The sequence below is a fragment of the Callionymus lyra genome, chromosome 1 (genome assembly GCF_982586985.1).
Source record: "Callionymus lyra chromosome 1, fCalLyr1.hap1.1, whole genome shotgun sequence".
Taxonomy (NCBI): Eukaryota; Metazoa; Chordata; class Actinopteri; order Syngnathiformes; family Callionymidae; genus Callionymus; species Callionymus lyra.
The window spans coordinates 18,942,018-18,967,953 of NC_141818.1; the positions used below are offsets into that span (position 1 = coordinate 18,942,018).

Consider the following 25,936-nt stretch of genomic DNA (forward strand, 5'->3'; position numbering starts at 1 on the left):
TTAAAAGCCCCCCAACAACTGTCTCGCTTTTTTTTTTCTTCTCCCCTTCCCTGTCTCTTATTACAGGGCTTTATGTTTTATTCATACACCGACTCACCTGTCATTTCTTAAGCTATAATATTATGAGGGTATTATTAAGCAGCATAAAAGGACGGCTTTAATTGGAAAGCTCCGTTGCTTCTCCCCCAATTATTCGCAGCGAATTAAAAGCAGATGCACATAGTTTAATAAAAAATTCCAATATTGTTTCCTGTGAATCAAAAATCACTGTCATGCTGACAAGATATTTTGCAAACCCAACTTCATTTCCAGCCTCTTACCCCCCCTCGCTCTCAAGATCTGTCTGATGTCCGTTAATTGAAGTTCCTTCTAATGGATTTGGAAATAATTGCTCTCTAAATGACGCCAGATCATGGCCAGTATCGAGAACAATTTTTGATTCATGTCACATGTCTTCAAAAATGCCTTGTTAAAAGCATATTGATCCTGCTACGTGTTTTTATTTGTCTGCAAAAGCATAATCACTTGGAAAAGTTTGAAAGGGATTTTAAAAGGGGATATTGATGGTGGGACAATGAACAGAGGATTAAGATTGTGACATCTGGATCCAGTTATCTATTGAAGGATTTGACACCGTGGTACCGTGCTGTGTTCAGGACAATTTGACAGAATGAAATCCAGGGAATTTCTTCACATCACTTGAATGCAAGAAAGTTCTGCAACTATTGAGCTCATTGCAGACAAAAATCCTCAAAAATAATGATCTCCAATTTTTAGGGTCAAATTATGCCAATAACTAATTAAATAAAACTCATTATACTTGATTTAATTTAATTTTTTATAGTCTGAATCGATTTTAACATCTCTAACTTTACTGTTTCTGTTTGCAACTTTTTGTCAAATCATTTTTTTTGTGAACAATAATGGGTCTGGTGGATCAATTAAATTAAATTAAATTAAATTACATCACTTTCTTTTATTGTTATGTTTCATTTTTATTTTCAATTATTTAGACAAAGGAACAAAGCAATATTCAACCTTGCTGGTGGAAAACGAAGGTTGCAGGGACAGGTAGGGGTCCTCGAGTCATTTGTTTCCGGGCCACAACGAAAAAAGTAAAGTTTTTAAGTTAAGTTTTTCTCTAAAGTTACATTAGCCTGTAACTTTTGATTCGTCAGGTTTACTCTTATTTAAAAAATAAACCTGTAAACGAGTGAACTAGTAAACAAATTAAATTGGTCCGCGATACACAAACGGTTGTTTATACCTGATGTACATAATTCAAGTCTGTAAACAAACATTTCCTTTTAAAAAAACTTTAAATATATATATTAATATTTTCATCTGCCACAGTCAGGAATTCCAATTAGAGAGTTGAGGGCTTTTTTCAAGCAACATTAAGATGCGATTAAAAACGAGATTAATTTGATCAATTAATTACAGATTAAAATTAATTGATCACTCCATTTCTTTTTAATCTCTTTACAGCAATACTATAGGACAAGTGGAAATGAGCTGCTTGGCGGATGTATGCTCTCTCTGAGTGCATTTCTAGTTATTTTCAAACTGGCCTGCATTTGCATGGAAGTATGAAAAACAGCCCTAATTGGCACAAAAGAAACCTGGCGTGGATCAAAGAGAAGCAAGAGGCTGGCGCCGCCGCTCGGTAGAAAAAAAAAGACTTGATAACTTTTCAAATGAGCCTGAACTGTCAAGCGAAAGAGGGGCTGAAAAAATAAACGTGAATTAGTTTTTAATATTCTGGTAATAAATGTCAAAGTGCCGGCACGTCTCATCTGTACATGATGTGACTGCAGATGACAGATTTCACAGACATGTTACCTCTCCTCCCCTTCAACTTGCTCCTTTTGTGTGTGTCGGAGTGTGCGTTGTTTTTCTTTTTTTTTTGTTTTGTTGGGAAGTGACGGAGGGTTTAATCAAGAAAGCAGGCAATTCATCAATCCTAAAGAAGGCGCCTGTACAACCCTGACAGAGCGCACATGGTTTTAGACCAACTCGAACCTGGCCAGCTGTCAGCCCACACACACACACGAGAAGAACCCTCCTCCCACACACACATGCACACACACACACACACACACGACGCTTACAATTAACACAAATAGGCTGTTGGCTGCGACCTCACACTTGGTCTGGAGGCGATCACCTTGTTAATGAAGGAGGCTTGCATTATGAGGCAGACAAGGAAAAGACAAGAAACAATCATGGCTGTCTGGAGTTAACACTGGGTGTAAGAAAATATATATATATTTTTTTACACTGTACCGGTATTCAGAGAAATAAAAACTGAAATTACATTTTATTTTAACTTAGTTATTTTATGGTTTGTATTTCAATATTTTGTGTATCAAAGAAAATCATTTGATGTTTAATTTTCACAATATTAACCTAAATTAACAGTGTTTAATAATTTTTGTGCTGCAATAAACCTCCGACCACTAGTTGGCAACATTCGTCATGTCCTTCCGTGCCAAAAAAACGACAAAATGGCAGCGATGACTGAAAAAGAAAGGATACACCAGCAGCTTTAAAAGCTGATTTTCTGACTCATTTTGGCTTAAAAACAAAGCAAGAAAGTGCAGCGTCGATAAGAGTCATGTGATCTGTAATAAAAAGTTTAAAAAAATTAAACACTGACAGATACTTGATTTTGCATGTAGCTCCAGGTTGTTCGAGACTGTTATCGTACTTCATTGTGCAGAAACGTGATGATAAATGCTAATATGCTACTAGCAAAGTCATTTCAAAAGCTTTTAGTTAATTATTAGCTATTTCAGTTGATTATTAACCATTAAATATGAGGCGATTCATTATTTATATATATTTTGTTAATATTTTCAGCACTTTTACTTTCGATTAGAGAAGGTATTTGTTCATTTCTTTGTTGTAAAAGCAAGAATAATTGTTGTAGTGATGTTAAGCATGAAATAGCATTGCATGTTTACCATGCTATGATGGCATTTGTACAGTTAAAATCTTTAAAAGAAATATTATATTGTTGCTACAGTATTACAGTATATCGCCACACATGTATCGTGATACGTATCGTATCACCAGATTCTTGCCCTAGTCCAACAGGAACTATATATTATTCCATTTATAAATGAGGATTGCTACAGTACAAGTAAGTATTACACACAAAAAAAGGCCCATTTTATCCACACTTATCACTGGAAAATATACTATCAACAATACAACTTTTTATTCCCTAAAAAAAAACATTTTAAATCTCTTATCCTTTCACAGCAATGGCGCTCCCGGTGCGGCAGGAGGAATCCTCGCCACATGGTGTCTCTCTCCAGCTGGATAAAAAAAGGAAAGGCTGCACCTCCGACTCCGAGACTGTCAGAGCTCAGCTCGGCTCCTAACGAATTAGCCTTTCATCTGTTTTAGTCGTGCAATATAGTTTTATTTCTCCTTGACAACAGAGTGGTGAATTGGTCTGGTGCGTGCTCGCTACATATGTAAGCGCGCCACGTGATGGATCATCTTTGACAGCTGGTAAACGTTCTCCAGAGTCGGATCCTTTGGGAAGTCGCGTTTACAATGATAAGGAGAGCTCAGTGCAGAGCAGAACATCCAGACGTTTGAGATGGATCACGGAAAACGGTTGATCATTTTGCAGTGGAAGTCCAGCACATTGTTACTTATGACTCTTGTTTAAGCGTTTTGTTGGTTGTGTTTTCATTTGAGCCCTGTATCGTTTTTGTTTTACAAATTAAAGTTAAAATAATGTTTTTATAAACATAATTTAAAATGATCTGATTTAATACATTTTTTTTTTTTTTTTTTTACAGAAGTAGCACATTTTATTATAGATTATAGCTGCATGATTTATATATACATATATGTTTATGTTGAGTCACATTATTTAACCTTTTTATCTCAGGGTCGAAGGCCCGAAAAGAAATTTGCTAGAGGTATCCCTTGTGATGCCTCTAGGTCGTGGTAGACGACCTTCACCACTGCATATGTATGTGTGTATAGACACACTTACTGTGCTTAAAAAGGTCTATTATTCAAAAGTCAAAATTTCCATATTCAACCCTTATGTTGCCTCAGGGTCAAGGTGACCCGGTGGCCGTAAAACAAATGTGTTTGTGGGTCAAGATGAACGACCTCCCTGGCTGCCAGAAATATATATGCAGTGGTGAAGGTTGTCCCCCCCCGACCCAGAGGCATCACAAGGGATACCAAAAACACATGTTGTTTTGGGGCCTTTGGGTCACCCTGACCCTGAAATAAAACATGGGTTATTGATTTCCTATAATAAATAAATTCCTTACAAATCTATTGTATGAGAGATAACATATATGAATGTTTTACGCTTATTAGTACAAATACAATTAATGTAATTTTTTTTTTAATTATTATTTGATTTTTGTATTTGTAACATTATAATAGATTTTATTTACAGATTTGTATTTTATTACAATGAAATGAAGTGCTTAGAATATAATCCAAATGAAGGAATTATGCTACTGTGCTTAATGTAGAGCAGATAAAGCACATTGGGGATTATTTTAAATCAATTTGTCTTTGTTAATTGAGACTATTAATATCACTGAAGGGTTACCAAATAGCATAATTTTTCATTATATAGTAGCTCCAATTAGCAAACCAATTTGAGTTCAGGTTTAGGAAACATCACAAGGAGGGTTGAGCAGCGTAAGAAACTCTGTTAGTTAAACACAAAAAGGAAATGTATGTAACATAAATGTGGATGCTACATACTAATATGCTTCTAGCAAAGTCCTTTGATAGTTTACAGTTCAGGTTTCAGAAAATAAACATTTTTTAACACGAAGACTTCCCCAATAGCTGATTATTAACAATAAAATATGAGGCGAATAAAAATAAGATTACAATCAGAGTGATATACATATCATAGCAAATAACACTATTGTATTCAGAAACACTTTGAACACAGACCTCCTCAGGGCCCCTGCTGCATACGAGTGGTACTGCTTATTGAAATTGCTTCAATTTATAAAACCACTTTTCCTCTATCAGGCCCACTATGTACAGACACACTTACTGTGCTTAAAAACGTCTATTTATTCCACAATCACCATGTTTAACCCCTGTGTTATCTCAGGTTCAAGGTGACTCGGTGGCCTGGAAACAAATGTGTTTCAGGTATCCCTTGTGATGCCTTTGGGTCAGGATGAATGACCTCCCTGGCTCCCACAAATAGATATGCAGCGGTGAAAGTCGTTTACCCCGACCCAAAGGCATCACAAGGGATACCTGAAACACATTTATTTTTGGGCCATCGGGTCACCTTGACCCAAGGAAAATACCAGGGTTAACATGTTAAAAAAAATCTTGCAAGTATGGTGTTGAAAGTTTAAAATTTTCCCAAAATGAACATCTCTAAATATAGAGAAAAAAATTGCAGCAAAACCAGAGTTCAGTTTGGTTACCTGTGAACCATGTGAACACAAAGAAATCTTACAGGAAATTAGATTTTTTTGTCTCAAAATGCCCCAAAATTAACTTCTCATAAAAAATGCATCAAAACCAGAATAACTTTTCTGCGATTTACAGTTTTGTGACCTTATTTGAGGCTTTTTGTTACTTTACCTTTGTTCCGGTTTCACAGAAATATTTCTCTACATATTTCTTCTATTTGACATTATCTAGTTCCTTCCCTGTGATTTTTATCTCAGTGAGTATGTCTAAAAAAAAACTTCACTCTAAACATCAAAATTGAAATAAATATTTCCAACTAAAACACTATCAAAAAATTGACCAATAACTTTGTCCCGGTCTACCTGATAGAGTGAGGCTGCCACTGTTCTGCGTCTTGTAGTCGGGCCTGCCGGGGGTCCACCTGCTGGAGAGAGAGAGCAGAAGAAAGAATCTCTCAATGTGCATATCATGGCCTGATGTTGATCCAAAGTTACTATTCCTAAAGCATCCTCCAGCAACTGTTTTCTATTAAGCATGAACTCTTGGAGATAAGACTTTCATATCTCAATGCCAGGGCAAAGAAGTCAGAAGTAAATATGGTGGGAGTTAGAGCGTTCATCGGCTGCCCCGGGGCTCCAGCAGACCTTTAAAAGGGCTTTAGAGGAGAATCCTGTTAATTCTAGGGGAACTGTGGGATTCCATTATTCAAGGAAGGACCGCTTTCTACCGTTTTATAGTCTTGTATTACAGAAAACAGCAGTGAATGCACTTTGTGAGCGGTTGAAGTTAACAAAGCATATAAGAATGAAATCCTCATCAATCAAGCTATCAAGAATTACACCCTGTGACTCACCCCCGTGGATCGATAAATCCACAGCGAGAGACGCGCACAGAAGAAAAAGAAAATAAATAAAAAAAAGCCGAATAAGAAAGTGCTGCCGTGGAAGACGAACATATATGTCAAGCTGTGACGGTGGGGCATGACGGTATGAAACAAAAGATGTTCTAATAGAAGTGAGAAATAGTTCTCGTTAAAAAGAGAGCGTCAATGATTAGAGGACATGAGACGTCGGAGAAGTTTTTTATTTAAACACCAGGTATCAGCAGAATAAGTGCCGGCTGTTCCAGACAGACTTTGGAAGTGAGCAGCTGTGAAGTTGCAAATAATGAGGTGTGCTCTGCTTGTTTATCAATGTTCTGCACTTCTTGTGTTTATGGATAACATCAATTAGACCAACTCTTAAATTATTAAAAGGATTCACGGCGTGTTTTAAGGGGTGCAGGCAGCCATGAGTTGCGGCTTCCCGGAGCCTTATCTCGCAGGATGAGACAAATAAATGCAATAATTTCCATCAAAAGCAATAAAACAAGACCTCTGACAGGCAGTGGTATTTATGAGCTGAAGCCTGCTACTCAGATTTATTTGCAATGAAAGGGTCGACTTTTCTCATCCTCATTTACATTAGCATTTGGCCATGTTAAATCTAGGCCAACGGTGAATTTTTAAAAGGTTGGCATCAATCTCGCTGCAACGATTGCCGTATTCAACACAGACTTCCTTTACCTTGCAAAGGTTGGTTCCATTGCTGAAAGAGAGATGCTCATCTTTGGCGTAACTGAGACATTTGAAGATAAACAATGAAGGGAAAGGTGGTGAGAATTAGGGCTGTCAAGAGAATAAAAGAAGATTAATCTTCTGTAATTAATTGATCAAATTAATCTACTTTAATCTTAACTAAAACAAGTGATTCATTTTTTATTTTTTCATGTTTTAAATTTAAATCATTTTAGTATACCAATAGATTGATTAATAAGAAAAACGTTTCTCCATTAAGTCATTCATTGGTTGCATATCAGTTAACAGAAGCATATCTAGTCATTTACATTCTGCTGTATTTAATACTAGTCTCAAGTGTTATTTGCAACGTTTAATTTCCAACACCAGCAGGGGTAAATATTGCTTTTAGTTATTTTAAATCAAATGATGTAAATCATTAGAAAATAAAAATAAAACATCAGGTCTATATGAAGTGATGTAAGTAAACACATCAAGAAAGTTGTATATGATTCACCAGACCCATCAATGTCCACTTCAGGGTGTGACTGACCATTGTTTTCAACCCAACAACTCAAGCACAGGATCAATAAAAAAAATTTATTATTTAAAAAAAAAAGAAAACTTGTAAAATGAAGAATTATGGCAAGAGATTAAATTCGATTAAAAAATTACAGCACTGAATAAGATTAATTAATCGCAATTAATCTTACATCTAATAAATTGATTTATGAGAAAAAGTGTCTTCATAAATTAATTCATTGGTTTTAACAGAGTTATCAAGTTCTTTGCATTTACATTCTGTTGTATTTAAGGCCCGTCCCAAGTTGTTGCCTGCAACCTTTCATTTGCACCAGCAGGTATGTCAATTAAATATATTTTGTCCAAATCATTAGGAAATAAAAATTAAACATCAGGTCTATATTGAGTGATGTAAGTCAACACATCAAAACAATTATTTTTATGTCAATTCAACAGACTAATCAATGTCCACTTCAGGGTGTGACTGAATATTGTTTTCAACCCGACAGCACAAGCACAAGAAGATCATCAAAAATGGTATTATTTATATTATTTATTATTTATTATTATTTATATATATTAAGACGGTAATTAATTAATCGCAATTAATCTATTTTCAACTAAAACAGATGAGAAAAGTCCTTAACTTGTTTTGTTTTTTTCATTATAGTTAAACTTTTAACAAGTGCTGTTCTAATCATTTACATTCTGTTGTCTTTGAGACTATTCACCGACAACTCAAGGTAAAAAAAATCTATAATTTTGATAATGAAGACTTGAAAACGGAAGCATTATGGCAAGAGATGAAATGTGATTAAAAATATGTAGCACTAATTAATTAATCGCAATTAATCATATAATTATAAATCCCTAACAATAAGTCTTGCAATACATTGAAAGTAAAGAGGGTTTTAATGTAATACTTCTTTGGAGCAGACCCGCTAAAGGGTAGTTTTCCCCTCTGCTGGAAACACAACACTGTCTCAGGCCACGTTGGTGATTTCTAAATACAATTTTGGGAACATTGGAGATTCTAACATATGGCGAGTCAATTACACGACTAATTCCTGAAACAAAAACATGGCAAGTGCATTTCCTAATCAACGGCGGTGTTGGGGCCCCCTGTTCCATCGGCCACTAGAGTTTTGACAACAATTAATCCTCATTTTGAGCTAAGGCGAGCCATATTGACACCTTTTCCTGATTTGAATATTCAATTACAGCCAACTTCCTCATCAAATTAGGGAGAAACTGGGAACGCAGCCTGAGAGATTTATATAATTAAATCCGAGATCAAGTGTTACAAACGAAATCTGCGCGACCTGAAATAGAATTAGCAAAGATGAGGTGAGAGTGTTTTTTTCTTGTGAAAACAACACTTTCCAAGAATCCTTTGTTTCTTTTTTATTGTGCCACATAAAATGAGGGGAAGTGTTAAAACACGAGCCGAGTAAAGCGAGCGGGGACAGACGGGGAGTAGAGGTAAGGATGAGAGCGATATCAGTGAAATACTGAGAGCTGGAAGCTCTTGTTTTGACACGCATCCAGCCTTTCCAGTGACAACATCTCCACACCTTCCTCTATGTGCTGACAGTGTTGCTTTGTGGGAGCTGCTTTCTCACCCATCATTATCCTTCTTTAAGCCTCGTGTCAGGTGAGGAGGATCTCGGAAAAATATTGTGGCAAATCACGGAGAAGTCTGAGCCCATCAGATCTGGGATGATCATTCGATCATTCTCGGCACCGATCCCGATCTTCTTCCTTGATCTACGCTAACTTTTATTTCATGAGCAACAACAAAGTAATGAGGAAGATTGAGCCGGCTGCAATTGTTCTTTGGGCACTTTGAGATGTGAGATCTGTCAGGCGCCGCAGACAGCCCCGGTGTGTCTCGCGAGTCGCGTGCAGTGGGAAGTCTTGGTTAACCAGTCGGCAATGAAAGCTAATACAATCCTCCTGCAGAGCCGCGGCAGTGTCAGGCGCACAAGACGCTACTTTTCAAACTCCGCTCCGGATCTCATTTTTAGAGCAGACGAAAAATAAAATAAAGATCTTTGGCCTTGACATTTCCATCAAGGTGCAAGTTGATAAGAAATTGTGTACATAAGGGCCATAATTCCCAGAGAAATGTCAAAAACCTTGAGAGAAGCAAGAAAGTGCGACATTAGGACGAGGCTAATTTATGCCGGTGCTCACTGCAGGGGTCAGATATCAGCCTCAGCCATGACAGTTTTATCAGGAGAACAAATGGCAGTGTTGGCCAGGAGGAAGAAGCAGGGGCGATACTTTACTGGACACATTTAAAAGCTGACCGGACGGGGCAGGAAATTCCTATTATAAAGTCCTGAAGTAGCTGATACGGTCTTTCTTGACACGAGCGAGCGCTAAAGTGGTCGACAACAAACGGCAGCAATGAATCAGTGGAGAACTGTGTTATAACTTAGACGGACCGGAACCAACACTGGACATTAAACATGCCGAAATCAAATGTATTTTGTTAACGCGTCTTCTAACTATGTTCATTTTGAATTTATATTATCAAAGGCCTAAATGTCATCAATGTGTAGTTTTTGACTAAAGGTATTTATAACCTTGAATTAAATAATACATATTTTTGATGTCCGAATTGTACCTGGAATGAGAAGAAATGGAATCTAACTGAACATTGTTTTCACCACAACAAATCAAGCACAAGAAGACTAAATCTATTTATTTTTTATAAAAGATATTTAAAATACAGCACTGATTAATACCTATCCCAGTTTCTTAGGGTTAGGGTTAGGGTTAGGGATAGGGTTAGGGTTAGGGTTAGGGTTAGGGTTAGGGTTAGGGTTAGGGTTAGGGTTAGGGTTAGGGTTAGGGTTAGGGTTAGGGTTAGGGTGAGGATTAGGGTTAGGGTGAGGATTAGGGTTAGGGTTAGGAAACCAGAGTGCCCGGAGTAAACCCATGCAACACGGGGAGAACATACGAACTCCACACAGAATAATAATATAATATATAATAAAAGTTGAATTCAATGTCCGTATGTCTGTTAGCAAAATATGTCAAACAGTACTAAATATATTTTCATAAAAATGAATTTAGGACATATGTTTTAATTATGGTTGTACTTTGGTTCATATTTACAAATATTTTAAAAGTTTCAACCATTCATATCTTCCATATCAGATATTGGCCAAGCGCATTTCATGATGTCAGAGTAGGACATGTGGAAACATTTTTCTTGCAGCTATTAATTCTACTTTGTACTTTCTTAGGTTTTTATGGGCAATAAATATGAACAAAAACGACGAATAAATATATTTTTTAATATGAATTGCCCCTATAAATAATTTGAGTAAATATTAAGATCATATTTCGATTTTAAAATGTTATTATGTCTAATTTAAAAAAAATTATAGTTATTTGGAATTGTTGTGAACTTTTTTTTACTTGTGTTCTTTTTTTTATTTGGCTTGAAGGTCACAGCACACAATAAAATCCTTCAAATAAATAAACTTTCATATAACTAAAGGGACAAAATGTGTCTTTTATTTTGTTATTTTGAACAACTTATATTGTGTGGAGATTATAATGATTCCAGTATCACTCACAGCATCAGTTTTTACATTTTTCTGTCTTGTTCATGCTGTTAGGATGTTGTTAAATATGCTGTGTTCTCCCAAAGATGTGTAAAAATAATCAATTATCTGTCATGACGGCTAGAACTGGGCACGCGTTACATTTTATCCAGTGTCCGAGGATGTCTTGAACAAACGCCCGGCTGCCCGGGGCAACTTAACGTATGTGCGGAATCGCTGCAGCCTCAAAAAAAATTATACGCGTCATTAAAAATTTACATATTATTGACTGTATTTAAAACATCTTTTCCACTGACTGTAAAGAGCACTTAAATTTAAGAGGTGCTATTCTCCAAGGGCCATAAAGTTGTTATAGATAGCCTGAAGGAGGGATGGAGAGGGGGATATAGGGGGGGGATCTGTTTCACCGCTGAACTTCAGCAATCAAGCTGCGTGAGAGAGGTTTGTCTAAATCAACTGATCTGTGAAACCATTACAGAAATATCTGTGGCCGTGTGTGTCACTGTCTACAGAACGTGTTACCACACAGACCTCAGATAAACAGTGAGAATGGCCCACAGTCCTGTCCTCGTGTGTCAGTGCATTATAGATGGAAATGCTCTCAAAAGACGACCTGCCCGACTGCGGAATGAATTTTAATGCTAATACAAAAACAGCAGCCTGTGATCTCAGCAGGCATCGGAATGGGGTGTGAGCTGCTTCGAGGTGCAATTTATTCCAACCTCTGAGCCTCGCCAACTTGAAAGTGGGCTTCAAAAGAAGCGAGGATTACCGGTAAGAGTCGGGGCTCAGATGGGTGTAAGCCCTCGCCATCACTTCTGCACATCAAACATTATTGAGCGTCCACTCTGAAAATATGAGCGTTCGACAAAGCTTATCGAACTCCAGCTATTGATTCACACGTGTCCATTATATTCCTCTGATCCCAGTTCACCGGGTGTTAGCTGGAATCCTGTCGGGATCGTGCGTCAACATGACTTTTTCTCACACATTTAGAAAACATGGGAAAACGCCGTGTGCCAAGAACCTCTTTGTATAGCTCACTTGTTTGTTTACAATTTGCGGTGGAAATCCCAAGTTCTTGAACGCAGTAAATAATTAAGCTGTTTGATCTGGACACAGTACAAAGAAGTCTTCCAAACTGTGCGGGGCCCGAGGCGGAGGATGTCTGAGCACAGAGGGGACACCGAGACACCAGCATGGCTGAGTTTTTTGGAACTCTTCTCCCTTCCTCTGCAGCTGTTGCTCCATCTCCAGGCTACATATCATCCTTCTTTGTCTCCACAGTACAACACTGCTGTCACCACATCCTCACAACAACCCGCCTCTCGCTCCCATGAAGCCCCACAAACAGATGAGTTTAGCCCTTATTGAACTTATCTAGTTTTTTATAGGGGTCCCCACTTGTTTCCCTTTCTTGTCTAAAGGCTAGTGGAGCCTCTTTTGTGGACTTTTTTTTTATAGATGACCTCCAGGCCTCTTGTCTTCACCTCTAAATAGCAAATGGTTTTACTCAAGATCAAAGTATATTAAAACGTTAAAGAATAACAAGCGATATAAACAGGAAGTACTCCAAAATGAGTAAATACCATGAGCGCTTCCAGAGCACACGCAGTCCACTGTCTACACTCGAAGCACTTGCAACATTTACCCATGGTACTTCCTGTTTACATAGCTCGTTATTCTTTAAACGTCTGCCCCAAAGAGTGTAAAATATAGACTTGTTTATTTACTCCTCAAGGCTCAATACAAGATGGACATTACGGACGAGCAATATGGAAGAATTTGCATGTTTTAGGCATCTTTTTTGGAGGAAGTTCGATTGTATCCCAGTCGCTATATTAACTCTTAAAAGGTATATATTCTTTTTGTTTACCACTTAATCCCTATCCCAGATTATACAGGCAAGAGACATACTTATTCCCAAGGACAACTTCCCCAAGTTCCAAATCAACCTATGAATGTTTTTGGACTGTAGGAAGAAAACGGAGTAAACCCATGCAACACAGGGTAGAACATACAAACTCCCCACGGAAAGGTCACAAGTTTATTCGGCTTTAAATGACGAAACCTTGTTTTTATATTATATACCCATTGTTTGCTGTCTGTGTAGCATGTTAGCCTTTTAGCTTCTACTACAACCAAGCGTAAAATAAAGACTTGTTTCACTTTTTTATGAACAATTCCTCATGTCAAGGCTCCAATAGAAGATGGACTTTATAGATTAGCACCATGGAGGTAATTGGATGTTTGTAAATGTGTCTTTTTGGATGAAGAAGAAGACAACGATGATAACGACTGTTAGTCACTACAATGAAATCGTCCTACATTTTTGCTTAAAACTCGTATTAACACGAATAATCCCAACCCTTAGTCGACATGAGGGTGAGTAGAAATAAGTGAAATAATTTAATAATAATAACATTATCACTTTGAAGCCCCACTATGTAACATTGTTTCTAGCTCTAACTGCAATTTCATAAACTGTTTATTTCATCATTCTCAATTTTTTAAACTTCTGAACACATTCAGATAAAGGCTTTTGTTTAATCTACCTGGTAAATTCAAAAGGGTCTGTCAGTACTTCCTCTGGCCCACTGCTTTAAATGTTTGGTGTTCATGTGACACTAGCAGATTTAAAGTTAAACATCGAGGAAAATCACTTGAGTCATGACTCTTCAACAAACATTACAGAAAACATGAAAACATATCTTAATGTCAAAACACGACATATTGTTGCTTAAATATAAAAAAAGGATAATATTAAGACTGAACACAAAACATGAAACGAAGTCATTATAAACACAATTTTAACAAAAATAAAATAAGAAAAAAAACATTATAGAAAATTACCTTGGAGATTCTGATGGAGCTCCAGTTGTAGTTTCCGTGCTCCTGGCCTGAGTTGACTCGGACCTGGGAACCTTCCCTGTTCCGTACCAAATCCACATGTTGTTCATCTCCCTGTGTAGGTTGAGAAAGACAATTGAAATATAGAAAATGTGCATTTGTTATTGCATTATTTTTCTCTCAATTGGAGAACTCACCCCACACAGGTGTATTCTTTAATGTGATACTTTGATTTTGTCACGATCTGAATATCAGTGACAGCCGTCGGAGCAGCTGCACGAGGAAGGGTCCTCACACAGAGCCTCTTCTTCCTCGTGGCCGTCTCCTCTGATGATGCAGACAAACGAGCGCTCCGGTTATTTATTTAGCAGATATTTAAGGCTGTTTCTGAACACAGCCAGAACTCATGTCCTAAGATGTATAGAACCAAGATATGATGACATCCTTCTATCCTCAGAGAAAAGCGGCGAGATGGTTTTAAAGCCTCAAAATCTACTATTATTATAATGTTTATCATTCACAGACTGGAAAAAAGGCGACAGAAGCAAGTGAATCCTCCATCAGTTTTACTGTACAACAGGGATTCAAAGTAGATAACCCGGGTAGAGATCCATACATAATCCTATATATGTACATTAAACATGTATTCACACACAGTCATAAAACATAAAATTACACCGAGGCCAAACAAAACATAATCTCTTTTCTTCTGGCGAAATACATCGCCATGCTTTCCTATATTGCGTTTTCACCCTCACTCATTTATATTCTCGGCAACACTGGGAAGTGCAGTGTAAATGCAATGATAATAAAAATAATAAACAAGCTGTCCTCACTCCCTGCACCAAAATATTATTACATTTCCAAGGCATGGATGGTGAGGGCGAAGAAGGGGGGTGGGGGGGTACATAGCACTCAAAATGCACTAAAGCATTGGGGAATGCATTTCATTAATATTAGATAACCCTCATCCACTCGTCCTCTCCCCAAATAAATACATAAATAAATAAGTCCCTCATAAAGAAAAGCACAGCTCCAGCTGAGATAAACAATGACTCACGATTCTCTTCTCTTGTACCTCCGGGGCAAAATGTTTATTTTATTCCCACTGTCTACCATAAATTAAGCTAACCTGCACCCATAAAACATTCACTATCCGGAGCAAAGCTGCCCCCGAGGACCTCGAGCATACGCTGGTCAGAGCGAGGAACAAGAGGAGAGCAACGCCGGAGTCACAACTGACTGTCTGCTTACTTGTGTCTATGGTCTCCAGCAGAGGCGCGAAGCCCTCCGGCAAGACGTCCTTCACGTCCGTCAGCTTCAAGTCCACCACGACGTCAGGACCCTGGAACATCAGCAGAGATTCAACGTGGACACGAGGAGTCGTTTAGATGCGGAATTGATTCATTAAACGCGAAAAGAAGACGGACGGACGTAGTATGACAGAAGTAAATCTCTGAACTCTAATGATGAGAAGCTGGAGTGGACACTGAGGAGGTTCGATCAGCAGAATGGGGCTGTTTAAAAACAATCAGGGACTCTGTGTTGACATTTTCGAGCATGACTCTTCCCTGCATTTCCCATTACATTTCCATTTTTTGCCATAACAAATTGCGATAATACACAGTGGCAGGAGAGAGTGGGGCAACCCAGGCGTGACGTGATGCGTCCCAAAGACTGGATTTCACTGCTCCGGTTGCCTGACAGTCATTATCATTAGAGGTGTTTTTTATTCATAGTTTTTACACCAACTTAAAGAGGAGTATGGATGGGTGTTATTACCATGCATGGGTAGAATTTTTAGCAGTTTTCCTGCACTTGCTGGAGGGATATTTTCTATCAGGACCTGACAAAAAAAGGGGCTATCCACCTTAAGCTCAGATATGATGAATCACAAACTATTTACTCGCAGCCTCGCATTATTCACAGGCTAATTTTACAGAATCTGTTTTTGTCATAGACAATTATAGTCGGAAGCCCCGATGACTGGCAGACAAAATAGCCTTTGTTGATGGCTCTGTCATGTTTTATTTGCGTCAAATCCTTTAAAGCAGTGTGGGCAGGCACGTTAGATAATATAGAGGAGCAAGAAGAAGGCTATTGTGACACTACGAGCTAACCCGCGGTCCAGAAGGAGCTCCAGCTCAAGCTAGCTGACTGTGATTTCAGCAGACAGCGAGGCAAAAGTGCACCAAGCTGTGTGTGAATTAGAAGTAAAACTATGAATTAAATGTGAAAAATGTTGCCTTCAGTCGTTTTCAATGTAAAACCGTGTTAACGTAGAATAATATTAGGTTTTATTCCCTGTTTTTTACAGACATTTTTGGCTTATCTGTTCTTTTCTTTCATTGTAAAACACTAAAAATTGGGAAATATTTAGGAAACTAATAAGATCAAAGACTTTCCTCTCACCAGAAACATCCTTTACTTCTTAGGTGAGACGACAGATTGGTCTATTCCCAATTGGACTTACTTGGAACTTCTCCCAAACAAGCCTTCAAGGAGTCTTCCTAAAAAAGTGCCTTGGTGCTTGGATCTATTATGAGTCTCTCCTGAATGACTGAGCTCCTATTTATTTCCAAGGGCGACAGAAAACCCCAAAAATACAGGTGGACACTCTTTTTTAATCCACAATACCAAAAGTTTGTAATGATAAATGAGAGTAGGAACATAGACAGCTGGTAAATCAGGAGTTTCCTTTTAGCTCAACTGTCTCTTCACCAGGAGGGACAGAGGCAAAGGGGATTCTTGATTTAGGATACTATGACGATCCTTCTTTCGCTTTCACTTAGAAAGAATAAAGTAACCATGGTATATCATAGTTTTTAAAATACAAAAATATGTTGTTTTGTTTTCACACTTTGTTTTTAAATGTGTGTTTGTTGCCTTAATGGTTAAATATTCAAGCAAGAAAAAAAATCATCACTTTAGCTGTTATTGACATTGCTAGCGATGCTAAGGCTTAATCCTTTTAAAGCAGAGAAAAAAAAGGTTTTATATTTTAGAGCCTTTATTATTAGAGCATTCTACTTTCCAAAAGCCTTAGTTCAGTATTCTGGACAATATTTTTACATTTTCATGTACAAGACACTGCTTGAATAAAACTGATATTCTTTAATGGATCATTAAGGTCGAACGAATTGTATGCAGTAAAATGCTGTATATTCGTAAATCAACATAAATCCCACTCCAATAAAACTATTTCAAACACAATAAAAATCATTATGAATATGCAGAAAATGACATTGCAACGTTAGCTTAAAAGGTACAAAATACTCAGCAAAGTTGGCCTCATAAACAAGACCTTTACCGAACGTGAATAAACATAAAACTTTGTCGTGGCTGACATTGTATAATCTCTGTATATATATATATATATATATATATTGAGAGTGGGGAAAGTTTACATCAACACTTACAGTGTTCCTTGCGTAGCAGAGATAGCGAGTGACCTTGGATTTGAATAAGCCGTCCTTCCACAGGTCGGCATCAGAGCCATCTGTTGTTTGTGCAACCTATGAGGAAAAAAAAAAAAAGGAGAGGAAAACAAGGAGAGAGGGAAAATGCAGGAGGTGAAATAAAGTTAATGTATGTATGCCATGAGCGTGTTGCTTTTGCCTTTTCTCTTGCATACTAGCCTTAATTAACGCTTCTCTACACCAGCGCTCCATCTCATTAGTGCTCTGCGTGGGTAAAAAAAAAAAGAAAAAAAAAGAAAAAGTCTTAGCCTCCAAAAAGGTGGCTAAAAATATCATCCCTCGGGACCGAGCTGATTAAAGATGCCCTGACAACGATCTGCTCTAATAAGAAGAGCAAACTTCATGGCGCCTCTGTGGAAAGGCAGGAAACGGTGTATTTTTTCCGCGCTAAAATAAAGTATACTGCAGAATCCCTTGAGCAAACAACCGCGCACAAAAAAGTATAAGCACTGATTTAGATTCCTGAAGAAATCTCAACAATCAAAAGTGAATTTGGGGCGTCAACCTCAAGGCCGACGTCGCTCCGTAAACGCGGGCGTGAGTGATATCCTGCAGTCGGAATCCGCCCGTGGAAGCCGCACACGCCTGGCTGACACGTCATGTTCCATTGGTTCTCATGTGAGAATCACCTAAATAACTGCCAGGGTTATTTTCTAAAAGGATCCTTTACAAAGAAGAGTCAATCTAATGAGGTTCATTCAAATGAAGAAGTCATAGATCCCTGCACCCACCCACACACATTACCCCTTTGACAATAATGATGAATGACCCCGGTGACTCGGAGAGGGGGGGTGGGGGTGGATGGCATGGGGAGATTCATGCAAAACCAGCACCAACTAGATGGGGGTGAGAGTGTAGACGGGGGAGAGTGCAGCCGAGATAGATAGTGGGATAAGAGAGATAGAAGATGAGCAGGGGAGAGGGATCGCAGGGCGTCTCCAGCAGCATTTTCGTGAAAGGTCCCAGAAGGAGCCTATACATCACCAGACTCCCTCTTTCTTTACAAGACAAGCCGTCCCGGCCACTTTTTCCAGGTCAGTAGCCAGCGCATCCTGTCAACATAAACAAAGGGCTTGCATTGTGAAAACCCAAAGTCAAGTTGAGGAGTAACGAGGGCATGGTCCTCCTAGGAGGCACCTCAGGCATCATCCTGCCTCGGCCGCAGGCAGCAGGGATGAGACGCCGCTTGAATTTGAAATGGCAAAGAAACCTGTTTCGGTCGAGGCTCGTCTCTCATGATCTATCCTCCTGAAACAAATGTTTTTTTTTTCTTCACATATACACAAAGAAGTCAATCAACCACGTCTGAGGAAATAAGTCACATCTCGGAGATCTTTCAAATTCGACTGCCACTTCCTGAAAGCGCAGAATGATGGTGATCTGAAAGCCCACCTAGGAGAAAGTTAAGAGGTGCAGAATCTGCCTGTGAAGGATCTCTGGAGACAGACGGCGCCTGCCAGCAGGTATGAAGCAGCAAGAGGCACAGCTGTAAATAAAAGGATATAAAGGCGCACAATCAAGAATCTCGCTATAAAAGCACTTGGGGAATACAACGGTGAGGGAGCCGGGGAAGTAGATCGTTCAAATAGAAATGCTTGAAAGAGAAAAATAATGTTGATACTATCAATCCACAGAGTGTGAATAGAAAAGAACCTTGAGTGACTCAAAACTTTCTTGGATTCGTGTTAAGCTCAGTTTATTTCAATAAATGAAATCAATTCCAAAATAATATCCATGAATCCTTCTTCTACTCCGGCTACATAATAAAGTATCACGAATATTAAGTTCAAATAAGATTTGTGCATTTAATAGGTATTCTTAAACTTAACCTCACTGCTCTCTAATGCACATGTGGCAAACTCATGTCAAGGGGGCGAAAAACGGCTCATCAAAAGTAATTTTGTGGCCAGCCGGATAGCGAGTAAGTAAGTAAGTGATATCAAAGAAGACTAACATCCTGTTGATATTGTTGCGTATAAAGATTTCAGTTAATATTTTAAGCAAAATGAAAAATATTACTAATACTATATACAGACACTTCCAGTAAGAGTAAAACTGGTTTAAATGGATAGAAAGTTAACACATGTATACTATTCTGTTAAGGACAGAATGTACATTTTGTTTGGGCAACTTGGATAGTTAAAATGTTTTGGCCCCTCATGTTATTGAGTTTGATAATTGTGCTCTTATGCATGAAAGATTTGGAAAACTAAGTAAACTAGCTAAGCGTTTCCTTCTTTTAAACTTAATATAAATGTTCTACTCTGTAGTTAAGCTAGCTGATAACAGTACTAGCTTCAATCATAACGGATGGTTTTATGATAGATTCATTCTATTTTCTTTTTTGCATGTTATATGTGTCTAACGTAAATGTGAATTTCCTCAAAAAGTGGTGGATGGATTTAGTTTGTTTTATTTTTTTTAAAGGTTTATAGTTTGAAGCAGCATATAAATCCTACCACAATGACACTATGAACATGTCGTATAGACATCCTTGGACTTAAGGTATATATGACAAACATTCCTAAAGCATAGTCTAGGCCTAAAAGAAATGTTGGAGTTTAAAGACGAGGGCAGTAATTTGCAAGACTAGTAGTCAAGACCAAGACTTTTTCATGTCGAGGCTGAGAGTGAGACAAAAAGTGGCAATAACTCCATAATAACTAGCTGGATTTCAAGAAAATTAGCATCATATTGGAGTTGATTTTGAAAATATTCTTCCGATTGATCTCTGTGGAATGGACTGTAAGTAGGCGTTTCAACGTTTGTGTCATGTGTATCACTAAAGGGGCGTAAAATTAATCTTCCATAATCTTTTAAAGACGGAGACCACTTTGTCAGAAAGACCGATCTCAAGAACTACTACACCACAAGCAAGTATCACCAAAGTATTTCACTTCTTCTTTAGAACTTGAAAATAAAATCCAGCCAATCACAAGAATTCACAGTCTTTCATGAGTTTATGAAAGTAGCACGTCAAGTGTGAGTTCCCGCATACACATATTTCAAGCCTTGAAGAGAGTCTAAGTAAGTGAGTGAGTGTGTGTTTGGCGTTTGATGTGGGGTGGCTGCTGGTGCTCCGGCGGAGCTGCTCTTCCTACTGGAGCCCTGTTTGATCTGGGCCTGTGCTCTCTTGTGTTGGAACAACCTGCTCGAGTTCAGAGATGTGAACGTGCCATATCAGAGAGCAAAAGAGTTAATCAGTACTTTGATCTGCTCTGTAAATTGTATGCTAAGATGTAAGAAGTCTATATTAGTGTGGAGTTCTGCTAAAAGGGGCAGAAATAAAGCACACAGTGGAGCTTTCTAAGACTTCCCCTTCTCCTGCTGCCGCATTACGGCAGGGAGCGCTCATATTTGTGTTTGTATTTCAAGTTTGCAGATGAAAGACCACATAGTGATGTTCAAAAGATGTTCTTGAAGACGGGACAAACGTATTTGAAACATGCCTCCAGAGCTCCGAAAGCCTTGAATTCCATCTTAAAAGCTGACTTGCACTTGACTTTCAGTATTCATGCGTACCATTTTGATATTCATTACCCGGGAGGAAGGACATCTTAAGTATGCAGTTTCAACAAACAAACATCAGAGATTGAAATGTATCACATGGAAATGACACCGCATTCAATGAACTCTGTTTTCCTTCAAATAGAAAGTGTGTTAGAAAGCAAAGACGTGATGTCACATCCACTTTCTCAGCGTGTTTATGACACACATTTGACTACAGTTACAGCACAATATAGATGGAAAACAAGGAAAGGTTTTTGATGCAGCAACTTAAAACAAATAAGTTCTATACGTGGTTTTATATTTACCTTTTAACTAAGTGCTTGAAAATGTTCTTGAAGACACGAGGCAGAAGTGTAGGAAGCAACGTTTTTAGATGAATCAAAAATGGAAAACTTTACTTTCAGATCAGACGGACCAGATAAATAAAACCTTGAGAAAACACTTGAATGATGTGTAACCTTCACTGGATGAGCAGGGTAAACTTTATAAGTTTATGTAGAAAATCTTTCTTAACAAACTGTTTTCTAACTAAAATCACTTTTACTTTGACCAATGTTTCTCTCGTTATCGAGGCTGTTATGAATTGATTTATTTTTTTAAGTTTGGATCAAGTCATTCTCATCACATCTTACAAATATGTTTTGAAAAAATATATAGTTTTAATTTGGAAGAAATTTCGAATTTAAAACATAATGGTATTATAATGCGATTAATTGCGATTAATTAATTACAGCTTTAAGATGCATTGATCTTAAGAAATCTTTCTTTCAGGTGAAAATAAGTTATAAATGCATCTTATGGTAAATTGACTTTTGCAAATAAATGTGCAGTTTTCTGATATACGATAAATTATTACTAGACAATTACTGGCCCGGTAAAACGCGAGAGTTGCCTGAGATCTTTGCCCCGTTACGAAAAACTAAGAAAGCCTCAAAAGAGTCAAATCTCACATTGATAATTTGGTCTTTTATTTACATTTTAAAGTTTGAATGGTGTTTCTATGTGAACTTGTGCCAGAGCAGGAGATAAACATGGCAGATTTGGGACTTTTTTGACCTTGTCCCATTCATTCCTTATGGGAAATTTATCTCAGTTTTTCGCCACTTCAGCGCTTAAGGAGGATGAATAATGAAAAGAGGCGCAAGCAATAACAATAGTGGGCTGTGCTCCGAGCACATTTACAAGTAACATGTATGTGTGTGTCATCTCAATATCGAATCTACATTGTTACTTTTTCAGTAGCTTACAGTTTCAGGAAAGAGATCAACCAAACAACTATAATGTTGGAAACAGAACAGTTGATATTTCAGTCACAAAGATGACAAAAGTTTGAGACTATATGAATAAAAGCCCATTTGATGGCTCTTACTGCTCTGGTAAATATCTCTTTAGTTTCTATAATCGCTCCACTTTGTTGTAGCAACTATCTTCTCACTTCCATCCGGCAGAGATGCACTTAATATTGCAACAGCAGAGGAGGAAGTGGAATGGCGTTTCTCTTGTTTAGGCTCCACCGTGTGTGATTCTGTGCCAGTGGCTCAGCTCCGAAGCCAACCCACTATCATCTGCCAGAGTGTACGCTAAGCTGCGTATGAAGGGTGGAACAGGAACTGAGGGAAGATAGAAGGTTTGAGGCCTTATGAGTGTACCGGGAGACAGGAATATAAGATTTCCCCTTAAGCTTCTTTGGAGCTTTGTTGAACTTCACTTTTTCTCAAACTACAAAGAAGTTTAGATCAAGACGAGGACTGTATACTTAAAAAATGTAGTGCGCTTCTGGAACTTTCTATAAAAGGATTGATACAAATATGAGTAAGTAAGTAATTTATATTTGTAAAGCACTTCTTTACAGACCAGGGTCACAAAGTGCTTAAACAACAAAACAATACACAGCAAAAATACATGCCTTAAAAGACCGAGACAGCTAACTGACAAACATAGCAACCCCAAGAAAATTAATAAAAAGCTTGCACAAATAAAAGTTGATCCATCAAACACACAGAGAGAGGAAGATCCTTCCAAAGCTTAGGACCAACCGCCTGGAGGGATTACTCTCCTCTGGTCCAGAAGCGTGTTCAGTAACCATCAGTAGATTCCGATCCACAGACCTCAGAGCCCGAGCTGGGTTGTAAGGCTGGATCATATCACTGATGTAAGGAGGAGTCTGACCATGAATAGATCTGAAAGTAAGATCCAGAGTTTTAAAATTGATCCTGAAAGAAACTGGCAGCCAGTGAAGAATTTTAAGGTTCGGAAAAATGTGAGTTCTTCTACTAGAGCGTGTCAGAATTCAGAAGGAGCTGTTTTTTATGAACTGCAGGCGAGACAGAGAATCTGGAGTCCAAACGAGAATACACAAACGCATGGATTAAAAGCTCCAGATCGTGTTGTGGCAGAAATACCACTTAAAATCCTATGGATAGGGGCTTTAAGGAACATCTGTACCTTAAAGGATCATCAAAAAGTAAGACCCAAAATTAACATGATGGAGATATTTGGTAAGGTAAGGTAAGGTAAAACTTTATTGAAATTGTTTTTTTTCCAATAGCCAATACATACAGCAATTTTTATAAATAAATACAAAAAATTATAATAAAAAAAAAATAATCAAAATCAAATAAGAACAAGAGAAATAAGGAGAAAGAACACAATTACACAATCTAAGTCTAAAGATAAAGACAAAGAACATAGATCAAAGAAAAACAACAAAAAAGTGGACAGCATTAACATCATAAGATACTTCTTAAACTGACCAAGTTGTATCGGAAATTAAAACTTGTAAGTTTTTTATTATAACATTTATGTATGTATATCTTATATGTTTTATATTTACCCTATTTAAATTAACAACCTTTAAGTCTTGGAATCAGAATTTCTGATGTATTAGTTGATCCAAAAATATATATTCTTTGATGTAAAACAATTGAATCAAAAGCGTACGAGATGTGTTCATCCACATTATTATATTTTGTCATTACATTAACATAAGGCCTATATCTTTTTTCAGAATCATCATTAGTCAGTACGTTTTTAATATGAACACCAAAAACCAACTAAAAAAATGACAGCTTATTTTCCATGATATTGTTGAATAAACAAATATAAACTATATGTATTAGAACAAAAGAGATCAACAAATGTAAACACTTACAACATAGAAGCCATGAGGAGCCTTGTTGATGGACGACAGCACCCCGACCGCAGAGATCGGTTCTTTTGACAGCTGACTGTTCACCTCAGACATGGCTCTTTGAATTAATAGAAAAAAGGTTTAAGTATTAAGTGATGAGATGAACATACTTTACAATAATGTGGATGAGAAATGGAATACTAAACAATATGGTCAGGGTAACGCTGGTGAAATAAGGTGGGACCCTTATCTATAATTGTATAAGACGACTGGCTCTTCCCTGCCAGGAGTGACTACCAACCACAGTATCGACTTCTTGATGAGGTTTATTAGGATCTGGAAGAAAAAGTGCCTTCTTATCCCGGATCAAATGACAAGTGAAACCACTGACAAAACAGCAGTGAGAGGGCGGCCAATGACTTCACCAAATCACAAATTACAGGGAGCGATCACATATTTTCAAGGAAGTCCCAATCAATTTCCATCCATTTCTGTCTAAGGGAATTTTTGCTTAATGGCTATGCAAAGGCTTTTTACAGGATAAATGACTTTGCAAAGGTTCCAGATGCAATTTTATTAGATTAGGTTTTAAGCAGTCTTGTCCTAACTGACAAAGTTGCTGCATTCAATCTTGATGTTTACAAAATCTATTGCAATTAAGCTGATCAAATTAAGAGATTTGCTCTCCAAACAGACGTCGCACTAACAAATGTTCCAAAGCAGTACTTATTCAAATGAAACAAGATAGCAAATTAGCTAAAGAGAGTGAATGATATCTTTCTAACAGCAACTTTGTCAAGGCTTGAGCTTCTTTTCCAAGTAGGTCTCAGCTGCGAGTCACCCAGGTCGAACAAACAGATAATACATGGTCCATCAATGATGAAGGTATTTTAGGAAACATATGGAACTAAAACATCTAATCATGAGCGCTCAGGCAAATTGGAACTGAAGTTGATGTAAATGGGAAAGAACACCTCTTGGGATTGAAATAATAAGACTTGTTAGGTTTGGTTCTTTAAGAAGATCCTTGGAGAAGTTGATGCCAACTGATGACTTATTCATAGAATAGAGAGAATTCACATGCAACTGTTTGACACTAACTTTATATTTTGGAATAATCTTAGCAATTAGGAATGTACAACATTCAAAAATTGAGAATTTATTATAAGAAAAAGAACAACGTCTACCTTTGATACCTACTGATGTATTGTTTTGCTAGTCAATCATATCTGTATGTTAATAAAGAACAACATTTACATATAAGGTTTTCTTCTTGAAGGACAAACCATTTTTCCAACATTACATCTGCGTTTGAATTTCTGTTGTTGGTTTCACCCTGATGCTTGATATTGGAACGTAAAGGTATATATTCTTTGTTGAAGACCCAAATTGTTCTCATTTTAGAGGCTTTTAAATTAATAAAGACTAGAGAGGAGCACTAGTTACTTTGAATACAGTACAATACAGTAAAGTACATTAAATTACTGAACTATGTACAGTAATGATACTTTTTAAATGATCTGCCCCCATTATAGGGATTGCGAGTTGACTTCAAAAGAAAAAACACTTTAAAAATGGTAATTTGATCGTCATTGTCTGCATTCTCTGATACATATAAATTGATTGAGTCGTTTGACTCAAAATAACAACTCAAATACCAAAAAAAACAATGTTTTCACAATATGGTACTTACAATGTGAAGTCTGGTTATTGAGTAATTGTTTTTAAAAAGCTCCAGACTAAATCTTAGTGTTTCCTTTTTTCCTGATAAATTTCTATGTATTTTCAACACTTGAACGAAATGTTTACCTCACTTGGTGGTTATATATTCTCTACAGTCAGTGGTGATTATTATGTGGTGAATACTTTTCCT

The 25,936-nt window shown here is 37.5% G+C and overlaps 1 protein-coding gene across 1 annotated transcript in view; it reads right to left on the bottom strand.

Annotated features, from left to right (window-relative positions):
* Nucleotides 1-24,177, bottom strand: part of LOC148088290 (multivesicular body subunit 12B-like) — a 39,198-nt gene extending 15,021 nt beyond the window's left edge. The window contains exons 1-6 of the mRNA XM_087779214.1: nucleotides 24,085-24,177; nucleotides 17,364-17,459; nucleotides 15,199-15,289; nucleotides 14,142-14,271; nucleotides 13,948-14,058; nucleotides 5,799-5,860 (exon numbers count right to left, since the gene is read on the bottom strand). Coding sequence (XP_087635340.1) covers nucleotides 5,799-5,860; nucleotides 13,948-14,058; nucleotides 14,142-14,271; nucleotides 15,199-15,289; nucleotides 17,364-17,459; nucleotides 24,085-24,177 — 583 coding nt within the window. The remainder of the gene's footprint in view (nucleotides 1-5,798; nucleotides 5,861-13,947; nucleotides 14,059-14,141; nucleotides 14,272-15,198; nucleotides 15,290-17,363; nucleotides 17,460-24,084) is intronic.
* Between the last annotated feature and the right edge of the window lie 1,759 nt (nucleotides 24,178-25,936).